The 25,081-nt window shown below is 42.2% G+C and overlaps 1 protein-coding gene across 4 annotated transcripts in view; it reads right to left on the bottom strand.

The window, feature by feature from the left end:
• The window catches only part of PNPLA7 (patatin like domain 7, lysophospholipase), a 1,524,034-nt gene that overhangs the window by 849,077 nt on the left and 649,876 nt on the right, over window positions 1–25,081 (bottom strand). For all 4 annotated transcript variants that reach the window (XM_078642105.1, XM_078642108.1, XM_078642106.1 and 1 more), the window contains one exon: window positions 9,586–9,699. In XM_078642105.1, the coding sequence (XP_078498231.1) occupies window positions 9,586–9,699 (114 nt within the window). The remainder of the gene's footprint in view (window positions 1–9,585; window positions 9,700–25,081) is intronic.

Consider the following 25,081-nt stretch of genomic DNA (forward strand, 5'->3'; position numbering starts at 1 on the left):
TTGTTCAGCATTCTGTCCATCAATTGTTTTTTTACATGGTTATGTGTAAGGCAGCGGATGTCCTTGACCTCCAGCTACCCACCTTGGAGGTCAAAAACGATGTCCTTACGGAAGTTCTTAAGGCTTGGCAGAGAACTACTGAGCCCATCTTACTGTTTAACGAGGCCCTTACCAATGCCTGGTTGAGGGCATTGGCCAAACCTTGCTCTTCTCATTCCCAACCACTTAACCCGATAGGGAGTTCAAACGATTGGAGACGTTCTGTAAGAGTTTTTTCTCATTCACTAGCTTTTTGCTTAGATCAGTAAATACCATCTTCCTGCTCTGGCGCTGTGCTCACTCACTGTGGGAATCTGGTGGGTCAAGACCTACCAGTATGCGCTGAAGATCTCTAACCAGTCCTCACCCAGCCCATACAGGACGGTTGTGACCTGGCCAAGTTAAAAAAACACTTATTCCACTGGACGGGCCATTGGCACGAGTGTCTTTATCTGCAGCCACTCTTGGCTGCCGTTCACCAGTTTTTCAGGTGATGTCAAGTTGTCCCTCATGGACTTAGTGTTCAACAGAACTTGCCTGTTTGAGGACAAGGCAGACTCTGATCTGGAGTCAGTCATGGTGAGCAGGGCCACAGCATGCTCCCTGAACTCATCTGCCTCACCTCGTCAGCTGTATCAGCACTACTGCTACTTTTGCAACTTTCAAGGGAAACAAGGAAGGCTTGGGTCTATATACTAACTGGCCTAGACCACTCAAATTCAAACAACAAGAAACATTGGCCAGGAAGATAGATTATGAAGACAAAATCTAGTACCACTTATCCAATCGATCTAAGCGGACAAACTTTTCATTTAGTATTTTTTACTCAGTTATTCATTTTTAAAAGCAGCGTTCATATATGTCTGAAGAATGATACCATTTCAGTAGCAAAATTCACATCAAAATACAATATTCAAAACAAAAATTAGACAATCACTGTGAATGAAACATATTTACATTTACACAATATATACAAAAACAGACAAAAAAAATGCCTTTCTTCATTCATTGTTTAAGGCACCAGCCCTGATATAAAAACAACAGACAAGCAAGGGGCTGTTTCGTATTTTTGCTAGCCTGCTTGCTTGATTGTGCTGGAACCTAATGACTACTAGGGTCAGAACTCGGGTAGATTTTATCTACAATTAGCATCCTGGTTTGCCCTTCCTGAATCTTGTTCCAGCATCGAGTCAACGCGTTTCGAACCCACGTATTATTGAGGGGTTCTCCTCAGGACCTGGACTGGGGAACTGTCCTGTACTGTGAAATATAAATGAAATAAACGTGTAAGAACAACTGATCCCTTATATGATTTCCATAGGATTACCTCTAACCTAACTGAAAATACCTGAAATGTAGCCTTGACTGAGCAACAGTATGTTCTCTCTCGGGGGCACTGTAATTCTGTATTTCTGCAGATATACAAAGAATGTGTCATCCATGCCTCGCTTTGCTACATTGTTCTCTTTTAAGAAACTCGGACAATTGTGCGTGATAAGCTTTCCTACCTTGGGGTAGAGATGTTCTTTGGTGATTACAGCTTCTAGGGATGATGCCTGATACTGTGTGCTGTGAATGAAAATGGAGCGTCGATTGAAAAGATTGTGTTCGATATATCTTACACACGGCTCGTCTGGGGCACAACTTGCACATACCTCATAGGCGGAGGGGGCGCGATTCAATCGCGATGGAGGCGGGAGTGTTACTTCATGTCCTGCCGGGCCTGTGGGTGTAATATGAGAAACACCTTTTAGACCCTTTCATCGCTAGCCAAGTTCATACGAAGAATACATCCACACGCTTGACACCTACGTCCGCTCAAAGTTCGGCAATCCGTGTCTCTCTCCACTCGTGGCTTCCGCGTACGTCGTCAGCCCGCGCGACCAGACTTGTCGATTTTTAACAACAGCGCGAGAGGCTGTTTACGGCGGCTTTGCTTCCCGGGGCACTTGGTCCTTGTAGTGCAGGCGGTATATTCCGTTCAATTGCTGTGTGAAGGCATTATCGACTCCAAAGTTTGAGATTCAGATAGAATTATCGTGGGCACCATTCTTATCTTAAATTACTCAACTCAGATAGTTCATTCAGGCCCGCATGGGTAGTGTTGAATTTCAAAATCAGAAAAACCTCCCTGCGTGATAGTTGCAAATCAGGATCACCTCCAGAACCTGGGGCGATTTTTATGGCTGACAAAATAGTCCATTTGAATTAATTTGGGCCATGTTTATGTTCCAAAAAATGAAACAAGTGAGGCAGACATTACCTTGTTCTTTATTCTGGATCGGTGTTGGACAATCCTTTGTCGCGCTTCCTGCGTCGTTTTCCCAATATATATTAGCTGGCATGGGCACTTGATGGCATATACAATGTATTTAGATTTACAGTTTGTAAACACGTTGTGTCTCCAAAATATTTTGCCATCACTGAACAATGTGCCCTCTTCAGTGGTGTCACATACCGAGCAGGTTCCGCATTTGTGATGTCCTATAACAGGACCTGCCCCTAGGATTGTACTCTGGACAGTCTTTTTCACCAGTGGGCGTGTGGACATTATTTGTTAGCCAATGCTGAGATTTTTCTTTAATGCAAACAGTGGTTTGCCCACCTGGGGGATGGCATCTTCCACCAAGTGCCAGTGATTGCGAATGATTTTCTGGACAGATTGTGTGTAGGGGCCGAATGTGGAAACACAGACCATCGTTCCGTAGGCGATTTGTTTTTCTTTTGAAGCAAATGTTCTCTAGGTGTCCAACGGGCCCTCTTCATCGAATGTTTGACCAATTTCCGTGGGTACCCTCTTTCCTGTAGCTTTTGGCACAGAGCTTCACCATGTAATTCAAACTCTTCAACCCTTGAACAATTCCGTCTCACCCTCAGGAATTGTCCATAGGGGAGGTTGTTTTTCAGATTTCTTGGGTGGTAGCTGCGGAAGTGCAGGGCATTGTTCTTATCCGTTTTCTTCAGATAGAGAGAGGACATCAGACCATCAGGGGTGTACTTTTCGACATCCAAAAATGGAAGGGATTTACAATCATACGTGAGGCTAAATTTGATGTCGGGGCTGTGATTGTTCAGCCACTGATGAAAATTTTCCAATGACGTGGGTGATCCTTCCCAGATACACCACACGTCGTCGATGTATCGTAGCCACTGTTTTATATGTTGGTGGTAGGGGTTGTTATTATATACGAACTTATCCTCGTATTGCGCCATATACAGTATCGCCATTTCCGGCGCAAAAGGACACCCCATCGCGGTTCCTTTGATCTGTAGGAACAGATCATCCTCAAATTGAACAAAGTTCCTTTTTAGTGCCAACCCCAAGGTAGGAAAGCTTATCACGCACAATTGTCCGAGTTTCTTAAAAGAGAACAATGTAGCAAAGCGAGGCATGGTTGACACATTCTTTGTATATCTGCAGAAATACAGAATTACAGTGCCCCCGAGAGAGAACATACTGTTGCTCCGTCAAGGCTACATTTCAGGTATTTTCAGTTAGGATAGAGGTAATCCTATGGAAATCATATAAGGGATCAGTTGTTCTTACACGTTTATTTCATTTATATTTCACAGTACAGGACAGTTCCCCAGTCCAGGTCCTGAGGAGAACCCCTCAATAATACGTGGATTCGAAACGCGTTGACTCGATGCTGGAACAAGATTCAGGAAGGGCAAACCAGGATGCTAATTGTAGATAAAATCTACCAGAGTTCTGACCCTAGTAGTCATTAGGTTCCAGCACAATCAAGCAAGCAGGCTAGCAAAAATACGAAACAGCCCCTTGCTTGTCTGTTGGTTTTATATCAGGACTGGTGCCTTAAACAATGAATGAAGAAAGGCATTTTTTTGTCTGTTTTTGTATATATTGTGTAAATGTAAATATGTTTCATTCACAGTGATTGTCTAATTTGTGTTTTGAATATTGTATTTTGATGTGAATTTTGCTACTGAAATGGTATCATTCTTCAGACATTTATGAACGCTGCTTTTGAAAATGAATAACTGAGTAAAAAATACTAAATGAAAAGTTTGTCCGCTTAGATCGATTGGATAAGTGGTACTAGATTTTGTCTTCATAATCTATCTTCCTGGCCAATGTTTCTTGTTGTTTGAATTTGAGTGGTCTAGGTCAGTTAGTATATAGACCCAAGCCTTCCTTGTTTCCCTTGAAAGTTGCAAAAGTAGCAGTAGTGCTGATGCAGCTGACGAAGTGAGGCAGATGAGTTCAGGGAGCATGCTGTGGCCCTGCTCACCATGACTGACTCCAGATCAGAGTCTGCCTTGTCCTCAAACAGGCAAGTTCTGTTGAACACTAAGTCCATGAGGGACAACTTGACATCACCTGAAAAACTGGTGAACGGCAGCCAAGAGTGGCTGCAGATAAAGACACTCGTGCCAATGGCCCGTCCAGTGAAATAAGTGTTTTTTTAACTTGGCCAGGTCACAACCGTCCTGTATGGGCTGGGTGAGGACTGGTTAGAGATCTTCAGCGCATACTGGTAGGTCTTGACCCACCAGATTCCCACAGTGAGTGAGCACAGCGCCAGAGCAGGAAGATGGTATTTACTGATCTAAGCAAAAAGCTAGTGAATGAGAAAAAACTCTTACAGAACGTCTCCAATCGTTTGAACTCCCTATCGGGTTAAGTGGTTGGGAATGAGAAGAGCAAGTTTTGGCCAATGCCCTCAACCAGGCATTGGTAAGGGCCTCGTTAAACAGTAAGATGGGCTCAGTAGTTCTCTGCCAAGGCTTAAGAACTTCCGTAAGGACATCGTTTTTTACCTCCAAGGTGGGTAGCTGGAGGTCAAGGACATCCGCTGCCTTACACATAACCATGTAAAAAAAACAATTGATGGACAGAATGCTGAACAATGTCAAACATACACCCCAGTACATAGATGTGAGCCTAAATACATCGTCATTTGCTCCCCATGCCATTCCAGCTTAAACCCAGCCATATGCAAATCAGTCTTGATCCTGCTCCCCATGGGAACAGTCCAGCCCGAACTGCCAGGCCAGGTCCTCTCTGGACCGGAAACAAGCATCCTGGGATGGGTTCGGGGTATCACCCCTCACCAGCCAGTCTAGCTTGACTCCAGTGCCATGAAGACCATGGGACCCATGTCTGGGCTTACCCGTCCCACTCACTGTGACAAATGCAAGAACAACAATTTATGAACAGAATGCTGGACAATGACAAACATTCACCAAAGGTAAGGGAGTCTGGGCCTAAATCCATCATTTGTTGCCGTAGCATTTTTTTCCCTAACTGGGATGGGTATGTCCAGACATAGGCCCCTTGTATGATGTGCCACTGGATTCAACCTTACCTGGCTGAGAAGTGCAGAAAGGGGTCAACATTGCAGTAAAACACACCATGACACAAACTTGTCCTAACAGTAGGCATACCAACTTGGTAGAGGGGTGCCTGGCTGCTAGAATAACATTACAGACTTCGGGAGGAAGGTTGACAGCTGTCAACTGTCACTGCTCAATCTCCATGCATTAAGATGGAAAATGCGCACCTCTGGGTGGAGAACCATTATCTGCTGCTGTGACAGAAGATCCTCTCGAAGAGGCAGCCTGAGCGGAGGACCGATGGTTATGCACAACAGCTCAGGATGCCAGTCTCTCCATGCACAATCCGGAGCAACAAGAAGGACTTGGGACTGGTCGTTCCTGATCTTCTTGAGTACTATGGGCAGCAGTAGTATTGGAGGAAAGGCGTATGGGAGGCCGGAGCTTCAGCGTCTCCAAGCGAGAGTCACCTTGGACGCTTCAGTGGGCAAATTTGCTGACATTGCATGTTCTCTGCATTGGAGAATAGATCTAACCAAGACTCCCCCCACTTCTGAAAAAGACTCTGCACCACTTCCAGATAGAGATGCGATTCATGATGCCCTAGGGCATCTTACGCAGAGTTTGTTCACTGGTGTTTAGGGAGCCTACCAGGTGTTGAACCAGCAGGAAAATGCGATGATGTTCCAGCCATGAACAGAGATGCAGGGCTTCTTGACAGAGCAAGGCGAGAGGGTACTCAGTCGGCCAATCGTAATAAGGTAGCATGGGGGGTGAGGTAGTCACAAAGAGAGAGGGAGTAGCCCCTTTGGATGAAATGGGGAAAAACTAGCATCCTGATGTCACTGACCACCAGTGGGGCAGGTAATGGCATATCCTGCCTTCCACTGGATGCCCATATTACTCGTAGGGTAAACTAAAGACGCTTGAAGACAACAGCTGCCGGGGTGGTAAGAGCCATTGAAGGGCATGTCCATGAGGGAAGATTGGACATCCCCTGAAAAGCCAGTTGCTCTCAGCCAGGTGTGGTGGCACAAGGCCTCTGAAGGAGAAATCTCTCTGCCCACCGAGTCGGTTGTGTCAAACCCACACATTATGGTGAACTTTGATGCATCTCGCTCATCAGAAATAGCCTAAGAGAGTATGGCTTGGGCCTCCTCCGAGACAATAGGCAGCACTTGCGCAACTGAGTCCCATATCATATGGGAATAATGGCCCAAAAGGTAGGCAGTGTTCCCTGACCATAGTGCAAGGCTGGGAACAAATAGCATTATTTTTCCAGAGTTGTCCAACCTCTTGGAATCCATATACGGTGAAGTGGTAGGGAATGCATCAGGGTTATTCCTGCGTATGGACGCTCGGCCACCAAGTTCTCAAGGATGGGGTGCTGGGTGAGGAAACTGGTATCCCCAGGAGCAGTGCGATGGAGGTGGGACATTTTACAATGCACAGGAGCCCCTGGACACGGCTTGGCCCAGGCCCCAAGTAAAACATCTGTAAGTACTTCATTGAATGGGAGAAGGGATTCAGATGGGTAACGTCTCGGCTGAAGCACCTCTGTCAAGATGTTCATCTTGACTTCCACTGTGGGCAACTGAAGGTCCAAACCTCAGTCGCCCTACGCACCACCATCGCACAAGAGGCTCCCCCCTGCATAGGTGGGAGGAGAGACCAGGTCAGTGTCGGGTGAGGTGTCTAACCCACTGACCTCCACCACCTCCTCACACCTCTTGTTCTTCAGGGAGTTGGCATCCATAAGGGTCCATAAACCCCATCCATTGGTCTCCCTCTCCAGGTCTATCAAATAAATAAGTGGTTATATAGTAATGGGGTAACCCATACGTTTGTGGGACCTGGGTACAAAGTAATACACACAATAATTGGTTAGGACAAGTTTACTCAATTAACATATCCTGAGGGAATACAACTAAGCCTAATACCCCAATCATCAGGGGTGGGGTGAGTGTAGAACCAGCAGAGGGAAGGCGTACAAAAAAGTTTATATCACACAAAACATTACAATTGAATGTGAAGAATATTCAACTATATTCCAAATTAGTAATAATCATTCAATATTTACATACAAAGGTTGTGCCAAAGGTGTGCAACAAAGTGCTCAGAAAAAGTGCTTGTGCATGAGTTTACAGATGAAGAACAACATAACAAAACATATTAAAATTTCTTTTAGAATCAAGTCTGTCTATACATCTTCCTAAAGCACTACAATTTTGTTTCACTACGTAGAGACAACTGCTCAAATCAATGTTGCCTCTCAATGGATAATCTATTACATCCAGACTGTTGAAGTTTCGACCCAAAAACTGGGGGAAGGCCAGTTAGAACCTCAAATGAGGGTCTTCATCAAGACAGGCCTGTGAAATGAGATCAACCTGGGTTCTTGCAATCACCACTGAAGGCATTTAATGCTGAAATTGGAAGACAGCGAAGGCCAGCCAGCTCCTCATCTGTGGGGGAAAGGCTCCATTTAATGCATGTGTACAGTCAAGCATTCTGGACAGCAAATTCAAATCAGGGGAGCGAACTGTAGGATAACTTCAAACCAAGGTACACGCAAATTCACAGATCAAATCTGTCACAATCAAAGTATGAGAGCCCCTTGCGGCTGAATCCCCCAATCAGCTCTCTTCAGCTACAGTGTAGCAATAATTCTTCCTCAGCCGCAGCCAAGGTTTATGAAGACGTATAGACTTCTTTGTCTTCTTGTGCGACATTCCCGACGACTTGGATTGTGACAACAAACGATTTGAAGGGCTTTGCAAACAGTCCAGGGACCTTCCGAGCGGACGGGACCACAAACGTCATGACGTCAACTGACATCAGGTGGCGAGGAGCATGATGGATCGCTCCTTTAGAGCCATGGGATGCACGGTACAGCAGTCCCCACAGGTCTTAGAGTTGTGGGCCCGCTCTAAACACCACAAACAAACCAAGTGGGGTCTGCCACCGACATCTGCCTGTGACAGGCCCCACATGGATTGAAACCAGCCTGTTTCTTGGTTGACAGACCATCATATCAGGAGAAAATCCTCAAAAAAGGTTGATAAAATGTTTAAAAAGCCAGTCGAAAAGTGACTGAGGTGTAGCTCAGATCAGATTAGCACTATCTTGCACAGAAAAAAAAGAACTGATGTCATCTTGCCGAGGTGGTAACTATATAAGTATCACACACATCACTTCTTGCATGAAAGATGCCGAAGTCAAACAAGGCCACCAGCACGTATGGGGTACTGTTTGAAAATCGTCTAGATCCAGTCTGACACATGGGGATTATTCTAAGGTCTGCAGCTAGAAGTCTCCATCAGATGTTCTCTTTGGTAGTGTACTACGAGACAAGAGCATCAACGTTATAGCTGCGGCACAATGGGGAAATAAACGCTGAGGTAAGCGTCCCTTAGGCTCAAAGGTGTCAACCATACATAATGAGTTCAGTGCTGTACCAATTGCCTGTTCTTGAGAGTCCACTGAGTTGTATCCGAGACAATGGACAGTGAGTCACACAGCTTAGTGACACTCTGCTGTTAACAGAATTGCATCTGTGACCCATAGTCTGAAAATGGTATTGTGGTGACAGGCAAAACAATACAGTGCTTTGTTTGCAGCTTCATCTAGAGGATAGATGCCTTAACACCTTCGGAATATTAGGCAAGCCATGGCATACATTGGGGACAAAGAACAATACAGTTCACTCAACTATGTTTCACACAAATACATACAAAGATAGTTTAAGGTAATACACAATGAAAAATGGATGGCCTCATTGCATCTACACAAGTGGTTAAGTAATGGAGGATACTTTTGACCACACACCTACACTTAAGTTTGGAACAATCTTTCAAATTGGGTTTAGCATTCAATGACTGTAGTGACGCAAATGTATTTGAAATGTGCAAAGTCACGACCTGGCAACTACAGATCAGTTAGACACTTGTTTCAAGAATATTTCTCGTCCTTAATAAAAGAGATTGGATTGTGGCAAATCTTAAATGATGTTAAGCAGTAAGTATGAATACAGATGAGAGTATGCATGTGTGTTTTAATTAAAATAAATCACTGCTTGACAACGTCCACTAGTTCAACTGTGTTTTCTTCAGAAACACATATCAAAAGCAAACCTGGCCAAGGTGTTTCATTTGGGCTCTCGGAGTTCTAACATGCCTTAAGAAGTTTCAAAATACTTATGCACCTGTTTCATTCAAAGTCAAAATTACCCTGAGCCATCTTCCTCACCTGAGGGTACTTGCGTTTGATAGATGAGAGGGCTCCCTCAGGCAACTTGGCCAGTTCAGAATCTCGCACAGCATGCACGGTGGTGGCTCTGGGCTGGTGAGTCAATGCCTCCACCTAATAGAAGAGAAACACAAACAAGGCAATCAGATCTTCATAGCAAAACACAGGACTGGCAAAGCAACCGCAAAACCCAAGTCCCAGGACATCACACAGATACCGTTCAAGAAAAGAGCATCACAGTGTTCCACACCTTCAGTCAGTGGGGATTTGATTTTCCAGACACGTCGATATAGCCAGCTTACAGTAAGCAATTTCCCGACACACCGATATATCCAGCTTACAGTAAGCATTAATAGAACACGCTGCGCTTTTTCTCAGGTGGCCTAACTTGATAAGGTGTTACAAGCTGTACATCCAGACACCGTAAAGGTAATAACGATCTGCAGAGCTATAGGTTTTAACAAAGTACCCTGCAATATCTTGAAATCACTTTATAGGCTTCAGCCACTGAGATGTGCGTCAGATGCATTCTCTTAGGATGCATTGGTGCATATTAGAACATTGGAATGTTTTGAGCTCTTTTGAAGACCATGATTTGATCTACGCTTATAATGGCTGGTGTAAGCCCCAAGCTCTGACATTCCTATGTTTGTCTTCCTGTTATTCCCTTTTTAATTTAGAACATTCTACCTTTAGAAGGTGAAATGCTCTAATAGCCTTAAAGTCCTTTTGCCTCGGGCTATACCGGTTGTTAAAGGCCCTCTCCCTCGGTATAGACCCTCACCTGCGGCTCAGACCTAGAACTCAGGTCTAGGGCCTTTAACAACCTGCATAGCCCTCAGCAGCAGGCTATGAAGCTATATTTAAAAATTTAGCCAAATAAGTTTTCTAGTGCTGCATAATATTAGATGCTGTTCCATCCAAGTCCTGACAGTTCTCCCCGGCCCTTCCACACTCGCCCTCACGTAATTATTAAGTACAATTAGACACATTTTGAATAAAGATCCTAAATAAAAGGAAGTTGTTGGTCTCCTCCTCAATCAGTGCTAATTCAGCTGTGTATTCCCACTTGACTCAATGTTCTGAGATGAGGGTCCGAAGGGGCCTGATGAAGACCAGTAGGATTAACCCAGTCCAACCGAACTTTATTAGAGCTGATCTGCAGGGAAATACCCTTATTTACCAATAGGTCAGACTGTCTTAAATTAATCTTTGCATTTCCTAAGGATTTCATGAGAAACACCGTTGTGACTAACTAAACACTGACTTCTGTAAAGGCAGTTTGATGTGATGCCCTATGGAGCCAATACTAAATTGTCAAAAGGCTTACAGAACGAACGCAGAAATATAAGGAGCAGGCTATATTCCTAATCACTTTAAATATGTGAAGGCTTGCCTGAGTCAACACTAACTCTATTTTTTGATGAAGTGTAAAAGATTTTATAGACTTGTTAAGTAATATCAGTTTTGAGGAATAAAGGTATGGAGAGGGACCGGAGCAGGAACGTCTGTGGACTCTCAGCTTCCTACAAAGCTCCCTATATTCTTGTGCACCTTGTCTAGGACTCGAACCAGCAATCACGCACACACATCCTACCTAACGTCAATGACAGGATAGGTGCAGATATTTGGCTAGTATCTGGACTAGAGGAGAGCCCTGGCAGTCTACTAAAGGTGGAAGGTGGGACATCCACAAATCCAAAATGCTGCTTGTGGCATCTGGCTGGTGGGCCAAACAACCAATATGAGCATTTAAACGCCCCAGAAAACAATTGTCACCTATGTACAGCACCTAGGCTTCTAAATGGTACAAACGATGACCCTTAATGAGAGTAATCTAGTCCTTTTATTTAATTAACCTTTCCTCTGATATTGTGGGCATGGATTACATGCTTTAGACAATGTTATGACTTTTTGAAAGCATGTGAAATGTTCACACAATGTAAAACATATGGATACTATCCGGTCTTTTGCTACATGACCTTTCCCATACATGAACCCCTTTCCCAGATTTGCTTTTCTTCTCCTTAAAAATCTCAACAAATAACCTAGCTATTATTACTGTTGTTCCCATTTCACCATGCATGTGTGGGTTTGTTTTATTCCTTTAACTTTTCGTTTTGTGGGGTGCACATACAATTCAGGATTTTGTTCTGGCTGTATTTCATCTGGCAATGTCTCTAGACTCTCCATTTCATTATCTAGTTTCCGTAACTCTAAATATAGAAATAACGTGCCAAACAAAAAGTAAAAGCAGGATAAAGGTATACAGTGCATGAGTGTGGAAGCTTAGTAAGTGCCTGAAACTGCTTTGTACGTCCTCTCTAAATCCAGAAAGGCTAACATGCACTGTGAAGAGAAGAACACCTATGTTCCTAAAAATCTTAAATACCTACCTCTGCCTCTTCTGCACATCACAGTTGTTCACAACTTTCTCTTACTCCTAAATTAAGCATCATCATTAGTCTAAACCAATACTATGCACTATAATGCATTCTGTCTGACACTAAATTAAGAAATACGAGAGGTTACCTGAAAACCAATGGAACAAAGAAAAGTTGCTGTCCCTCATCTCAAAAAACACCAGCATCCATTCCATTCAAACTGTGCCACTCATGCTGGCTCAGTCAAACAACCACAGTTGCAGGTGAGGAGTTACACCTAATTAAAAAAAATCTCAATATCTAGTTAAAGTCCTTTGCCAGTACAGATCAACACAACCACTTCCTAATTCCCTTTCATCACCCATCCAAGAAGACATCTCTAAACCAAACTGTACCAATTCATGCTATTTTGAAAGGCTGAAATATCAACCTTCCAGGCTTTTAGTGACGCAGAGTGCCACATTGGTAGCTGATAAGAACATGTTTGACTCCAATCACCAACCCTGAAAAAAGTGGCTCCTTAATACTGCCTGAAATGACCTATAAATTCCCCTGTCTAACCAACAAAGGCATCCATGGGAGTACTTTGGACACTTACCCCTCTCTTCACCTGACAACCCCTGCTCAAGATAAATCCAACAGGGGAGTATCTGAAGGACAGAACTTATATTAAGCAGCAGAGTGGTCCATAGAACAGGGTGCAAGCTCCTAGGAAGCGCTAATTATATTTCCCCCATATTGTGCTTGCCATACCTCATGAATTTCAATGAACTTCAAAAAGTTAATTGCCTTCACTAATTTTCTTTTAAATCAGTACACTGTTTTCGTACAGATCACTAATCGAGAAGTAATTCTAATTCTCGAGGTAGAAATACATTTCAATTCACCTCCTTTCGGGCAAGAAATTACAAGAACAATGATTTCCAAGGATTTGAGTAATTGGCTGAAGAGGGCTGATCAGACAAGGAACCTCAGGAGCTCCAGTACCCTACTACTCATTCCCATGAAAACACACAAACAAAAAACTGCTGCACGGTCCTTTGCCGGAAAAGCACAGAAAATCTGGAACACCATCCCAGTCGGTATCAGGACTATCCTGTCCTTCACAAAATCCCCAAAACAACTTAAAGTCCTTTTACACAACTGCTGCCTCCCGACTTGATAGCTGCCATCAAAATGCTATCCCCTGCTCGTCGTCTCTTCCTGACATTGTAGCTCTAAGACTTACCTCCTCCTTGCTATTCGACCCCCAACTGCCACCCCCCCTTAATTGGTTCAACCCCAAGACAACGTGCACTCTATGAGGTTATCTCAGGACTCACGGACTACCTCAATGCTGCTCAGCACACTTGGACTGCCCAACTTATATGTAGAATACTGCTTATTGTTTGAATATTGCTCAAAAACTGTTGTGAGGCGCTCCGATACCCTCGGGTCAGGCTAGAGTTATATAAAACTCGTTAATAAAATATAAAAATAATAAAATCTGCTTTTGCCACCCCTAAAAGTGCTACAAAAAGGCACTGCATGCACTCGTGACACAAAACAAAACTAACTACCTAACCCTATAGAAGCCAAAAGAGAAAGACTGGAGCAAGTCAAATCGTACCAGAAAAACTTTACAAAAATGTATTATAGCCTCAGAGCAGAGGACGCAGGAGAGCGATACAAAAATACAAAAAAATAAAGTACCCATCAGAAAAATATTATCTACCTAAAATGTTAGTACCATTTCATCCTGCACATTTCTCAAAATAGGGGCATAAGAAGGAAAAGAAACTAAGAAACGGAGAATGAACAATGCTTTTGATGAAGAACTGCTGAAGGACAAAACAACTAAACAGAGATTTGTTCTTCAGAGCCCAAACAAAAATATTTGTTAAAAGTACACAGTGACGACCATATTGTCACTACGCAAATATCGAGCACAGAAAATCCTCTAAATAGCATCTAAAGTGAATGCCCTAGCTGTTGTATCTCAGTCTCTTGATTAGTACGTTGAAATTCAACAAGAATATTAACTTCATAACTAACTAAATATCTTCATGCCCAATAGGCTGTTTTAGATTTAATCCAAACCATTACACAGCCACTCTTGAAAAACTTTCTGCAGCTCTTCAGTGTGGTGAAGGAAATAGCTATCACCAAAAAGCTGGATAAAGGATACAACTGATGTTTTTCCTCTTGGTAAGAAAAGATGCAATATCCCGTTCAGTTTACAATGCTATCTGATTATCAAATAAAGATGTAGAACACACACTCGTAAACAGGCTCGATTAAGTGTTAATTCCTTCATTTGGACCTCTACTGAGATCAACAATATAAAAACAGACAAATTTAAAAACAGTTTAACAGTCTCATTATATCATAAATATATTTTTAAAAGAGGAGACAAAGCTCTTTAAAAGGAGTTTGCACACAATCATAAATAAAGGATATTACTAAAGTACAATCAATATATATGATATTGTCATATTACGTTTAAAACACAGTGGAGAAGTGAAATGTTTATTACTACCACATCTGCTTTGAGGAAATGGACAGCATGCTCCAGGTCATGCACCACCACTTTTGTAATTATATTAGTTTAAAAAAAAGTTGTAAAAAAATGTAAATACATTAGGATACACAAACTCATTTGTTGGGAATTTGGCCAACTCAATCAGTTTATCCACTTTTGTTAAATTACATTTCAATAACAACGTAAGTATATAACGTTTCCTAGCTTCAACAACAGTCACATTAGGACAAAAATAGAGTGCGTTCTTTAGGTACTGTATGAAGCCATGTCAAAGATCACAAGTACTGACTGTGTTTCTGGTACCAGACCAAAGCCCTCTGTAGATGTCCAAAGGCAAAATGCCAAATCTGAGCATTACAATTGTTCTTCTGACACTATGATCCAAAGTGAAAAGAAGTTATTTTTTTAATCTACTTATAGGCGATAATTTCATGGTGAGATTTGTATATTTTTTAAGGAAAAACAGAGGGTGGTATCGCTGGAATAACTAAGCCTACGAGTTGCATTTTTAAGAATAGCCCAAGTTGAGCAGGAGACCACATCTGGAAAATAACTTTTAAAGATTTGCATTAATCATGTAATCTTTCGTACATGCACCAAAGGTTTCCCACTTTAACATATTTTTCAGAGTGCTGTCAGTAGCATGTATAGGTCCACCTAACCAGATTTGCCATAGCTAGAGTGGATGCACTAGCAATTGCGAATTCCTAGCACAATGTTTGTATGGGGATTGTATGACTAAGAGGGAGTCATTTGTTTTTATGACAAATTTTTACTACGTTTTGGAATCCAGCACATAAAAGACATTTACATCTGCACAACACCATCTAGTTACAATTGACCGCTTAATCAATCACATCCCCAAACCATAATAAGCTCCTCAGTCCCCATATCTTGTGTTTTTGTGGGCAGCCTCGTGTGGCATAGATGGGCATTTTCAATTGGCTGCACCAGTCAACCCTTGTCCTCCATTCTGCCAGTTAATGGGCATTTGGGGAGTTCCATCTTTGGGCAATGTCTCACTTACAGACCAGTGTGGCAATACCTATCAGCATACGGTCAGCCCGGGGGCCACCAAGCTAGTCAACAATGCCCAGTAGGGCCACCCCGGGGATTAGCTCAAGGCCCTGCCCCAGGACCGCCGAGAGTTCATGCTGTATCCGCTGCCAGTATGGTGAGGGGGCCAGGCAGGCCCAGACCAAGTGGTTAAAGTCAGCAGATAGAGGGAGTAATATACGGAGAATCTTTCCTTCGTAAAAGTTCAAAGATGACCATTTAACAAGGGGAATCTACTCAAGTGAGTAAGATAAAATAGGCAGAATTTTTACCATAGACATTTCTAATAACTTAAAATGGTGTCTTCCAGAAGAATTATAGATTTAGTCAATCCTACTGTGTAGGCTATAGCCGTATCCACAATGTGTAATAGATGCTACTTATTTTCTAAATTCTATGTGACGGCTCTACCCAAGTAAGTGTATATTTTTATGATCGCTAAGGGAATTCTGCAAAAGTTCCAATTGAAAGAGTGGCAATTGTTCTTTCCTCTGAAGGGTATCACTTTACTCTTTACAATATTTATTTTCAAATAGTCTTCCCCAGCATACACATATAAAGTATTCAAATTACTTTGAGTACCATTTGGGGTGAAATCCAAGATAACGTCATCTGCGTACAACAGAACATGCAGATCTTGAGAAGCAATTTTGGGAGGAAAGTTCTTAATGTTGGAAAGTTGGGCTGGTAGATCATGATGATCAACTAAAAAAAAAAGAGGAGCTAATATACAGCCATGTTTTAAGCCATTCTTCATGAGAATTTTAGAAGCTAGCCTTTTATTCCAACCCTTGAAGATTTTAAAGCAAGAGGATTATCGCAAAGCGATGATCAGTCTTAGCAAATTAGAAGGTATACATACCCCTGTCTGGCCAACATGCTCGACCAATTTACCTTTACAATTATTCATAAAGACATAGACGAAAAAAAATCGTTCTGAGTTTTTTACGTGGACTGATCACACAGTGTTTATGCTATCTTGTCAGATGTTATGTTACACCATTTGTAAAGCACATGGCTGCCTCAGCGACAAGGCTTCCAAGCGCTAGAGGAAAAGGAGGAGGAACAGCATAATATTTAGATGGTGAACAACCAGGTCTTCAGCCATTACCTAAAGGATAAGAGGTTCTGAATGCGCCTTAAAGGAAGAAAGAGAGCATTCCATATGGCAGGGGCTTTAGCGCGAAAGTACCGACCACCCACCCTTGCTCTTCTAACACATGGCACACAGGCTAAATTATGATCAGCAGAGTGCAAAAACTGAGATGGGAGGTATAGAATCAACAAATTGGATAACATAGGGGTCCCCTGAGGAAAGATGATCTCATGGATAGACCGTGCACGGAGCCTTTAACTGAATCAACCTGGAGCCAGTGTAATTTGCAGATGGCTTCCGCAGCTGAAAAATAAAAATAAAGGGAAAACAGCAAACTTGCAGCTGTATTTTGAGCCTAATGTAGCCTTCTAATCAAAGGCTTATTTACTCCTAGGAAAAGGATGTTACAGTAGTCCAGCCGGGAGAGGATAACAGCCTGAACGATGATTTGGCGAATGCGGGGATCAAAAAACCCAGAATGGGTTGAGCCCACATAGCAGCCCAAAACAGGTGCCTTCCACCGTTTTCGCCTGTGCTTCAAAGGTTAGGCAATACCGACCCAAACCCCTAGATTCTTAACCACCAACTTGGGACAGGGGAGATTCCCAAAGGGAGAAGGCCACATTTGGTCTTCCCAGGCACGAACGTTCCTGCCTACGAGAAGAATTTCCGATTTACTAGTATTAAGTTGCAAATAGTTAGCCACCATCCATTCTGCAACAGCCTTCATACCTTTTTGGAAGTTGGCCAGATCTGATGAAGGAGTGCGAGAAAAAGAGAACACAAGCTGGATGTCATCAGCATAAGACACCAATGCGAAGCCCAGAGCTTTCACAACCTCAGTCAATGGCTGAACGTAGATGTTAAACAGTGTGGTGCTCAGGGAGGAGCCCTGGGGACACTCTGATGTAAAGTGTGCCAGTTGGAGCTAAAAGGCGGGGACACTACCTGAAAAGAGCGGTCGCCAAGGAAGGGTCTAAACTAGGTAAAAGCAGAGCCACCAACCCCAATCTTTCGCAAGCGCTGGAGCAAGATGTTGTGACAAACAATGTCAAAAGCAGCACTTAGGTCGAGTAGAATCAGTACAGAGGATCTGCCTTCTTCCAAGACGCTGCAGAGTTGCTCGATGACTGTGAGAAGAGCTGACTCAGTACTGTGCTAGGACCTAAAACCATTTTGGAAAATATTCAGAATGTGATTTTCTTCTAAGAAGTTGGTCGAATCTCTTACTTTTGCAAGGAACGGCAAAAGGGAAATAAATAGGACGGCCATTTTCCAGTTCTGAAGCGTCCAAAGTCGTTTTTTTCAGGACTGGGATAATGCTTTCAGGAATTAGGTACAGATGCCGATGTTAATAAAAGATTAATCAATTTGAGACGGTGTAGAGAGGCAGTTCTGAAGATTCAGAAACAGGTCAGACCTGAGAGGGTCGGCAGGTGACCCAGATTTTACCTTCTTCCATAAGATGTGCAGCTCTGGAAAGGCCATCGGTGTTAGGGAGTGTAGCCGTGGCAAGATGGTGCCAGTCAAACTGACTGGACAGGAGTCAATTTTAGGAAGGAAGCTAGAGTAGATGTTTTCTACTGTGATAAGGCATCTACTCAGAATCGGGGATACTGTTAAAGTTCAAACCTGTCTGAGGCAACGTATCCCTAAAAGCCCCTAAACACAAATTCAATGAATAGCAGTTCAAGGAAACAAATCCATAAGTAAAATGTAATACATGAAGATTTATTAAAATAATTTCAAGTGCCATCCACAAGGCAAAAAGTAGTAATTAATCGTAAAGCATAGAAACTCAGAATAGCGAATTAGCATAAAGCTTAATCAAACACAGCAGTACAGAACATGAAGTAAAGGCAAAACTATTCCAAGTACAAAGCATAAGACGAACCAACTAGGATTCAGCCTCTAACGTTGAAGGAATAAGACTGACTCACCTCCAGATATTTCCGTTTTTGTAGACATATTCACAATAGAAGTCACTAGACAATGCACATTCAGCCTTAAGGTGAGCAAAACCAAACAAATGACATTTCAGAATTATAAAATATAACCTTTTGCCACTATTCTCACAGTATCCAGTAACTGAATATTAATATTGCCTATTCGGACCTAATGTCATCGGATAAGGCCATACAGAACTAGTTAAAATTCAATGGAAGGCACACAAATTAATAGCTACTGGCATAAAGAGCTGTGAAAGTGGCAAAGTTTTCTGACACACACATTATCATGGATGTATTGAAAACAAGATAGAAGTTGGGCCTAGTTTAGGACTAGCAGAATCAAGCACAGAAAAATAGAGTTCTGTCAAGTGTAGCGTTTTTGTTTTAGTGCAAAAATGGTCCTAATATTAAGCACACATTTTCTTAAATCTATATCAGCTTTATCAACAGCATCATAACATCTCAGAATGATATTCTGGGTTATGCACAAAAGGTCATCCAATAATATATGGGACCATTGTTAGAAATTATTGGGTTAATCACCCATTCAGGGCCTCAATAATTAAGTTTTAGGTTATGACAATTAGGCCACTTTGTGCATTACCAAAATAAACTCTTTTGTATTGAGTGAGGCGCTAAACAGAGCTGGCAGCTCTCATCTATACTTTTAAAAACAGGTGTCCAATTTGTGGATTCAAAATTACGAACTATAATATCATTACTACCAATTTTAATTAGCCAAAGTTAGCACATGGTAGAATTATATCATGAGCAATTCTCAAATTCTTTCCAACACCCAAAGTGTCATAGCAACAGTATTTAAGGCAATAGTCAACCAGCAGTTGTTAGGTCTCATTCAACTACACAGCAAACAGCATTGGCAGAGCCAAATGGATCAAAAGGCGAGACCCATTGGCTGTGCCAACGTTTGTTGGTTTAAGAAATTAACACATTATAGGACAGATTTAGTGGGCTGTAATATCAGGAAAACTGATGGGCTACAAATTTCATGAAATCTATGTGTTCTGATTCAAGGTGATCTGGACTGCACTTTCCAGTTAATTCTGTTAGTTGGTGCAATGACAGATCAGATGACAGGCATGATCTTACAAATTCAATTCTAAGTTAATGTGTGTAGAAAACGCATCAAAAAAGGATAAAAGTGCACTTGTGATTTGAACGGGGGACATATACATAAGGATGGCGTCCCCCCAGATCTTGTGCGTCTCAGAAGTCATTCTGCTTAGATTATCCAATTTGACATTTTTCTTCAGGCCTGACTGGCGGCCAACAAGAAGATTCTGAAGCTCACATGCCATGAGCAGCTTCAGTTCCCACTCGTGAGCAGCTGAGAAGAAGAAAAAAAAACCACAGTTACGGGTCTCTTAACTCGAGGAATTCTATCTTGGACTGTCTTTAACTCCAAAGTACAGGAAAATGTCCCAATGTAACAGACACAATAACAACAAATGTCATCAGAGACCATCCTGACCAGAATGTCTCTCCAACAGGGACGTTTTTTGAGGCATCCCACCAGCTAAGGTCTTCATCAAAGTGGAAACTTTGATAGCACTGTAAAGGCCTCCAATGAATTGGTTTAACTGAGGTCGAATTTTCTACTGCAGCTATCTCATGCATAATCTGATACAGCATGCAAAACCACCACAAGCGGAAATAGGATTCATGATTTTTTTTATTTTAGCATATGTCTCCCGTAGAGGGACAACATTTTCCTGGATAGTACTGAGAATTGTGTTCATATGCTGCATCCTCCCGGCTGGGCCCAAGAAAGTTTACTCAGGGAAAAAAGTGAGCCTGTGTGGCAGATTGCAAGCAAGAAGTGGAAGGCACTCTGTGGTGTTTGGCGAGTCCAATGTGGTCAGCGTCAATTAAAATATGGAGACACGTGGATCTCCTTGACTGCATGGGTAGGGCCACACCATCGCAGTCGACTCCAAAAAGATTTTCTGCACCAAAGTAAGGTAGTGCACCAAATCCAATATGTTTTTCCATCAGCTACCACTTTGTGATGATGGCAGTGACACCGGAAAATGCGCGTACAAGTAACAATACACCTGGAGGCTCAAAGACATCATCCATTCTGGTACGTTTAACACTTCAAGGAACTGTGCCAACCATGAACGGAAGAATTCTGCACTTCTGTTTTATCTGAAACATGCTCAGAAAACATGCATCCAAGAGAGTAGAGTTCTTGTAGATCTCAACTATAGAAAAGCTCTGTATCTTCCCCCGAAGCGCTGGTAGGAAGGATTTGTAGTAAGTGTGCAAGAGAGATAATTATATGGGACTTCAATGTCACTTCCAGGGCAGGAGAAAGGAAGGAATTGCTAGAAAAAATCTCAGGATCCAATGTGGAGCCAGGGGATATTCACATGGTAAGGAATCTGCGGTTAGAAGTACCCATCAGAATTGTTTTGATGGGTCTCTGCTCAAATGCTGTAATAGGAGCTTCCATATTTCTCACCAAGATGTCCTTCTGAGAGGAAAAGGGAAACTGGTTCGGCTTTTGTTTTTTAACAAGATCACTTTTTCCCTATAATCTCCAGGATCCACTAGGATAAAGAAACATGCAGACGACTCTAACAATTCGGAGATATCCTTTCTCCCACATGGAGATGAAAGCAAATAAGTACAATTTGCTCCAAAGGCAGTTGCTGTCCCAATGATAGTTCACCAACAGACTCTACCACTTACTTTTTCCCTCTTGTACATGATGTTGAGCATTGGACAGATGAGATGATTGGCACTGTATAGCATCTCCTTAATTATTTATGCTGGATAGACAAATCCAGCAAGAAAAGCTAGTCTTAAAGACCTCCAAGTGATTCTACTTTGTTTGAATTTTCCAATGGGTCATCCAACCTTGTCATCAAAGTGACACTCTCCATCAAATGACCAGTAAATAAATCTGGCTCATATATTGATTTTTTAAAAATGAACCCGTGGGCCACACCCATACATAGGTGTAGAAAACTATGCCCGTGTTCCTAAAACAGGCTAACCAGTCCACTGTCTCACTGCTTGTCCAAGCTCCAGAGTTGCAGTGTAGCCCTTAACATCAGAGCAATGCTTGCAAGGGTGCAACGGCAATATTGGTCTAGCACACCTTTATCCGACAGTGTCACTAAAAGTTGTAAAGTTAGACAATAAAGGGTGGGGGGAAACAGTGAAGCTCCAGGTTCGTAGATGTTATCATTAGTTTATGTTTAGTTGAAATTATGTTTAGTTTATGTAGGTTGTGTTTAGTTATGTTATTCGTTTTTATATTGTGCCAAACTGAGTCCCGAAAGGGTATGTTTATGCAGTGGGCTAAATCAGGACAGTGCAAAATACGGAAAAGGACAAAGATACTACAGGGGCATCAAAACATGCAGGATTTTAGCACTTTTTGAATGCACCAAAATTAGAGATTAAACTAATATTTTGTGGGAGAGAGTACCAAGGATGGGACACCAATAAAGAAAGAGAATGACAAAATATTTTAGCAAGGCTTATCCGCCTTGTATTCAGCAGAGTAGTATTGGCAGATCTTAGAACGCTGAGAAATGTATAGAAGGAAAGTTCTTCTGCAAATAAGTTCTTCTGCAGTAGAGTGCATTGTGGGTGCGACCTAGTATTTTAAAGAGCACTTGCGTATGCACTGGCAACCAGAGTAGTCACTTAAAGTGGAACCTGAGCAGGGAGGGGGATTATTAATCATGCATACATTAATATGCTGGATGGTCTGGAGGTGAGTGAACAAATAATTAGTTATGCCCACATATAGTGGCATTGTGATAATCAAACCGGCTCATGATCATAGCTAGCATGATGGGCTTCATGTAGTTACAGGGAAGCCAGTGAAACAATTTGAGAAGCATTCACAGTATCCCAACACATGTTCCACAAACAGAGTTAATTTGATCTCTCATTGGAAGAGTTCCATGAGTGATAATACCCAGACTCCTTGCTGCTTTCTTAGGACTGGAGAAGGGCCAAGATTGCCGGGCCACCATTTATTGGCTGAGAGAACTGGCTTTGCTATATAAAATAATCTGTCTCTAGTCCCATTAAGATTAAAACAATTGTTCCTCATCCAAGTGGCCACATTGTTTAAACAGTTCAAATAGCTTAACCTGGTGTTTCCGTATTGTCTGCTATGATCAATAGAGCACATCTCCATAGGATACTATTTCAAAGCCTTTTTCTCTGACAATTTGCATCAGAGGAGTCATGTCAATATTGAATAAAGTAGAGCTAAGGGATGAGTCCCGAGGGACACCATAAGGGACAGTAACAGTACTAGAATGGAACAGAGGGAGAAAGATAGACTTAAATCTGTCAGTATGGAAAGGTTTGACCTATCTGAGAGCTTTTGAGGATAACTCATGTAGTCTCTTATCCAGATGGTGACAAATCCAGCTGTTTTGTTTTTTCCAGGAAAGGCAGATAACTGTGGACCGATCAGCTTTTCAAATATCTTCGCTGGATAGGGAAGCAGGGTTATAGGAAGAAGATTAGAGGGCTCCCCAAGGTTTGTTAAAGGCTTTTTGAGAGGGACAGCACATGTGCATGTTTCCATGCTTCAGGAAGTTCTGCCAATTGGAGATATAGGTTACAGAGACTAGCCATTAAACAAATCACGATTAGCAGCCATTATGTGATGTGGGCAGGAACCATCACACAAGCCAGATTTAATGCTTGTGCTGAAACAAAGGAACTAACATCATGGACATAGACAAGTTCTGGAGGTGGTGCATACATGACTCCATGAATAGTGATGCCAGTGAGCTACCTAGCAACCAGCCAAGTGTGTTAATAAAACATCTTTGTAATATAATGTAATGTAAATGTAACCTAACCTTTGCAGCCTAACACCTGGAAAGTATTTTGAGATATAGAATCTATAATAGTTAGTAACCAATAGCAAATCGTCTTCTTAATAGAAAGATGATTCTTGCTTTGAATTATGACAAATGCAATAATCAAATCCAAACGAATGTTATTGGGTGCATCTATACCTTGATCTTGTTTGATGCTTATTTCATTTTTAACAATGTAGCGCACCTCCTCAGTGGAAAATCACCAGGGTGTCAACATGGCTGACTGCGTCATTCAATTCCAAACACCATGCTAGCATCTGTGCGACATCTGGTCAAAGGTGCCTGAGCATCTTCAGATCCAGCAGCAGAGAAAGCACAAGAGAAAGACTGACATACCACGCGGAGACCATTTCACAATTTAAGAGATAGCGCAGGAGAATAAATTAGAAAAGGATTTGTGAAATAAAACCATAGCAACTCCAGCACTACACACCTTAAGATGGCGTTTGTTAACGCGTCATATTCTATTTTTGTCTGAGCTTCGTTTTCAAAGCAAACCAAAATAGAACAGCAGGTCTCAAACTGCACACAGCTATTTTAGGAAGCTTCTAAGCCCTCGTCTGTGACTTTATATTTCTCGGTTTGGAATGTGTGACTTGTTTAAATTAGAGCACCATGAACAGCTGCGTAGAGGGAGTGCATGGATGACGCTCTTCTGGCACATGGTTTTGTTTGAGAAAGAAGAAATAACTCGCAATCACTGATTGAGTTTAATGCTAACGTATGGGCAATCACCAAATCATTGGCGAACAATCACAAACATGAATTTTATTAACTTAAAGCCACAAAATGACTAATGGTTTAGGCGTGATGTTGTGTCAGGCTCCTCTCTATGAGATTGAAAAATAGCAAAAGGAAACATACAGTATGCTTATTTCACACACTGTCCATACGGCACAAACTACCTAAAAAATAATGTGTTACTCTACGCTGACTCCTGCCCTCACGGAATCCAGATTCAGACCAATGGGTCCCACAGACAAGTGAACGGTAGGCGCGCAGATCATTGCAAGGAAAGGTAACTATGCACCACCCCTTTCCGTACTCTGTATAACGTACAAAATGGTATTTCCCGTCCCCATTCCACCCGAGGATTGGGATGGTTACAAGAAGCCACAGCAAACCAAAACCACTCCAGACAAGGAAACTCTTACCTGCAAAGCAGTATGGGAAGACACCCAGCCAATGGTGGAGACTCCTAGACAAATCACCTAACCTGAAAATTGGCACAAGCGATGCCACCACAATCCCTGCATTGACAAAATGACTGGCAGAGACCAGGGAAAGACATCTCGACCAGGTAGGCAAAGCCACTGTCTTACAAGTCAGGAATCAAAAATACCGTATCCTAGTGAGTCAATGACAACATACCAGAGGGGAAGAGAGTTAATTACCACACCTTGCTCCAAACTTCAATAAAAATCATGAGAGAGATTTGGGGAAGACACGGCAAACCAACTCAGGAGACCCAAGTCCAAAATGAGAGTAGGACACTGGAGAGCAAGGTGAAGTCTTGCTCCTCCATAAAAATGAAAAAAAGCCCAACTAGGCTTAATAAGACATGCTGCCTCAAGGAAAAGACATGCATACCATTAAAGCTATCAGAC

This window comes from Lissotriton helveticus, chromosome 5_1, assembly GCF_964261635.1.
Source record: "Lissotriton helveticus chromosome 5_1, aLisHel1.1, whole genome shotgun sequence".
In the NCBI taxonomy this organism is placed as follows: Eukaryota; Metazoa; Chordata; class Amphibia; order Caudata; family Salamandridae; genus Lissotriton; species Lissotriton helveticus.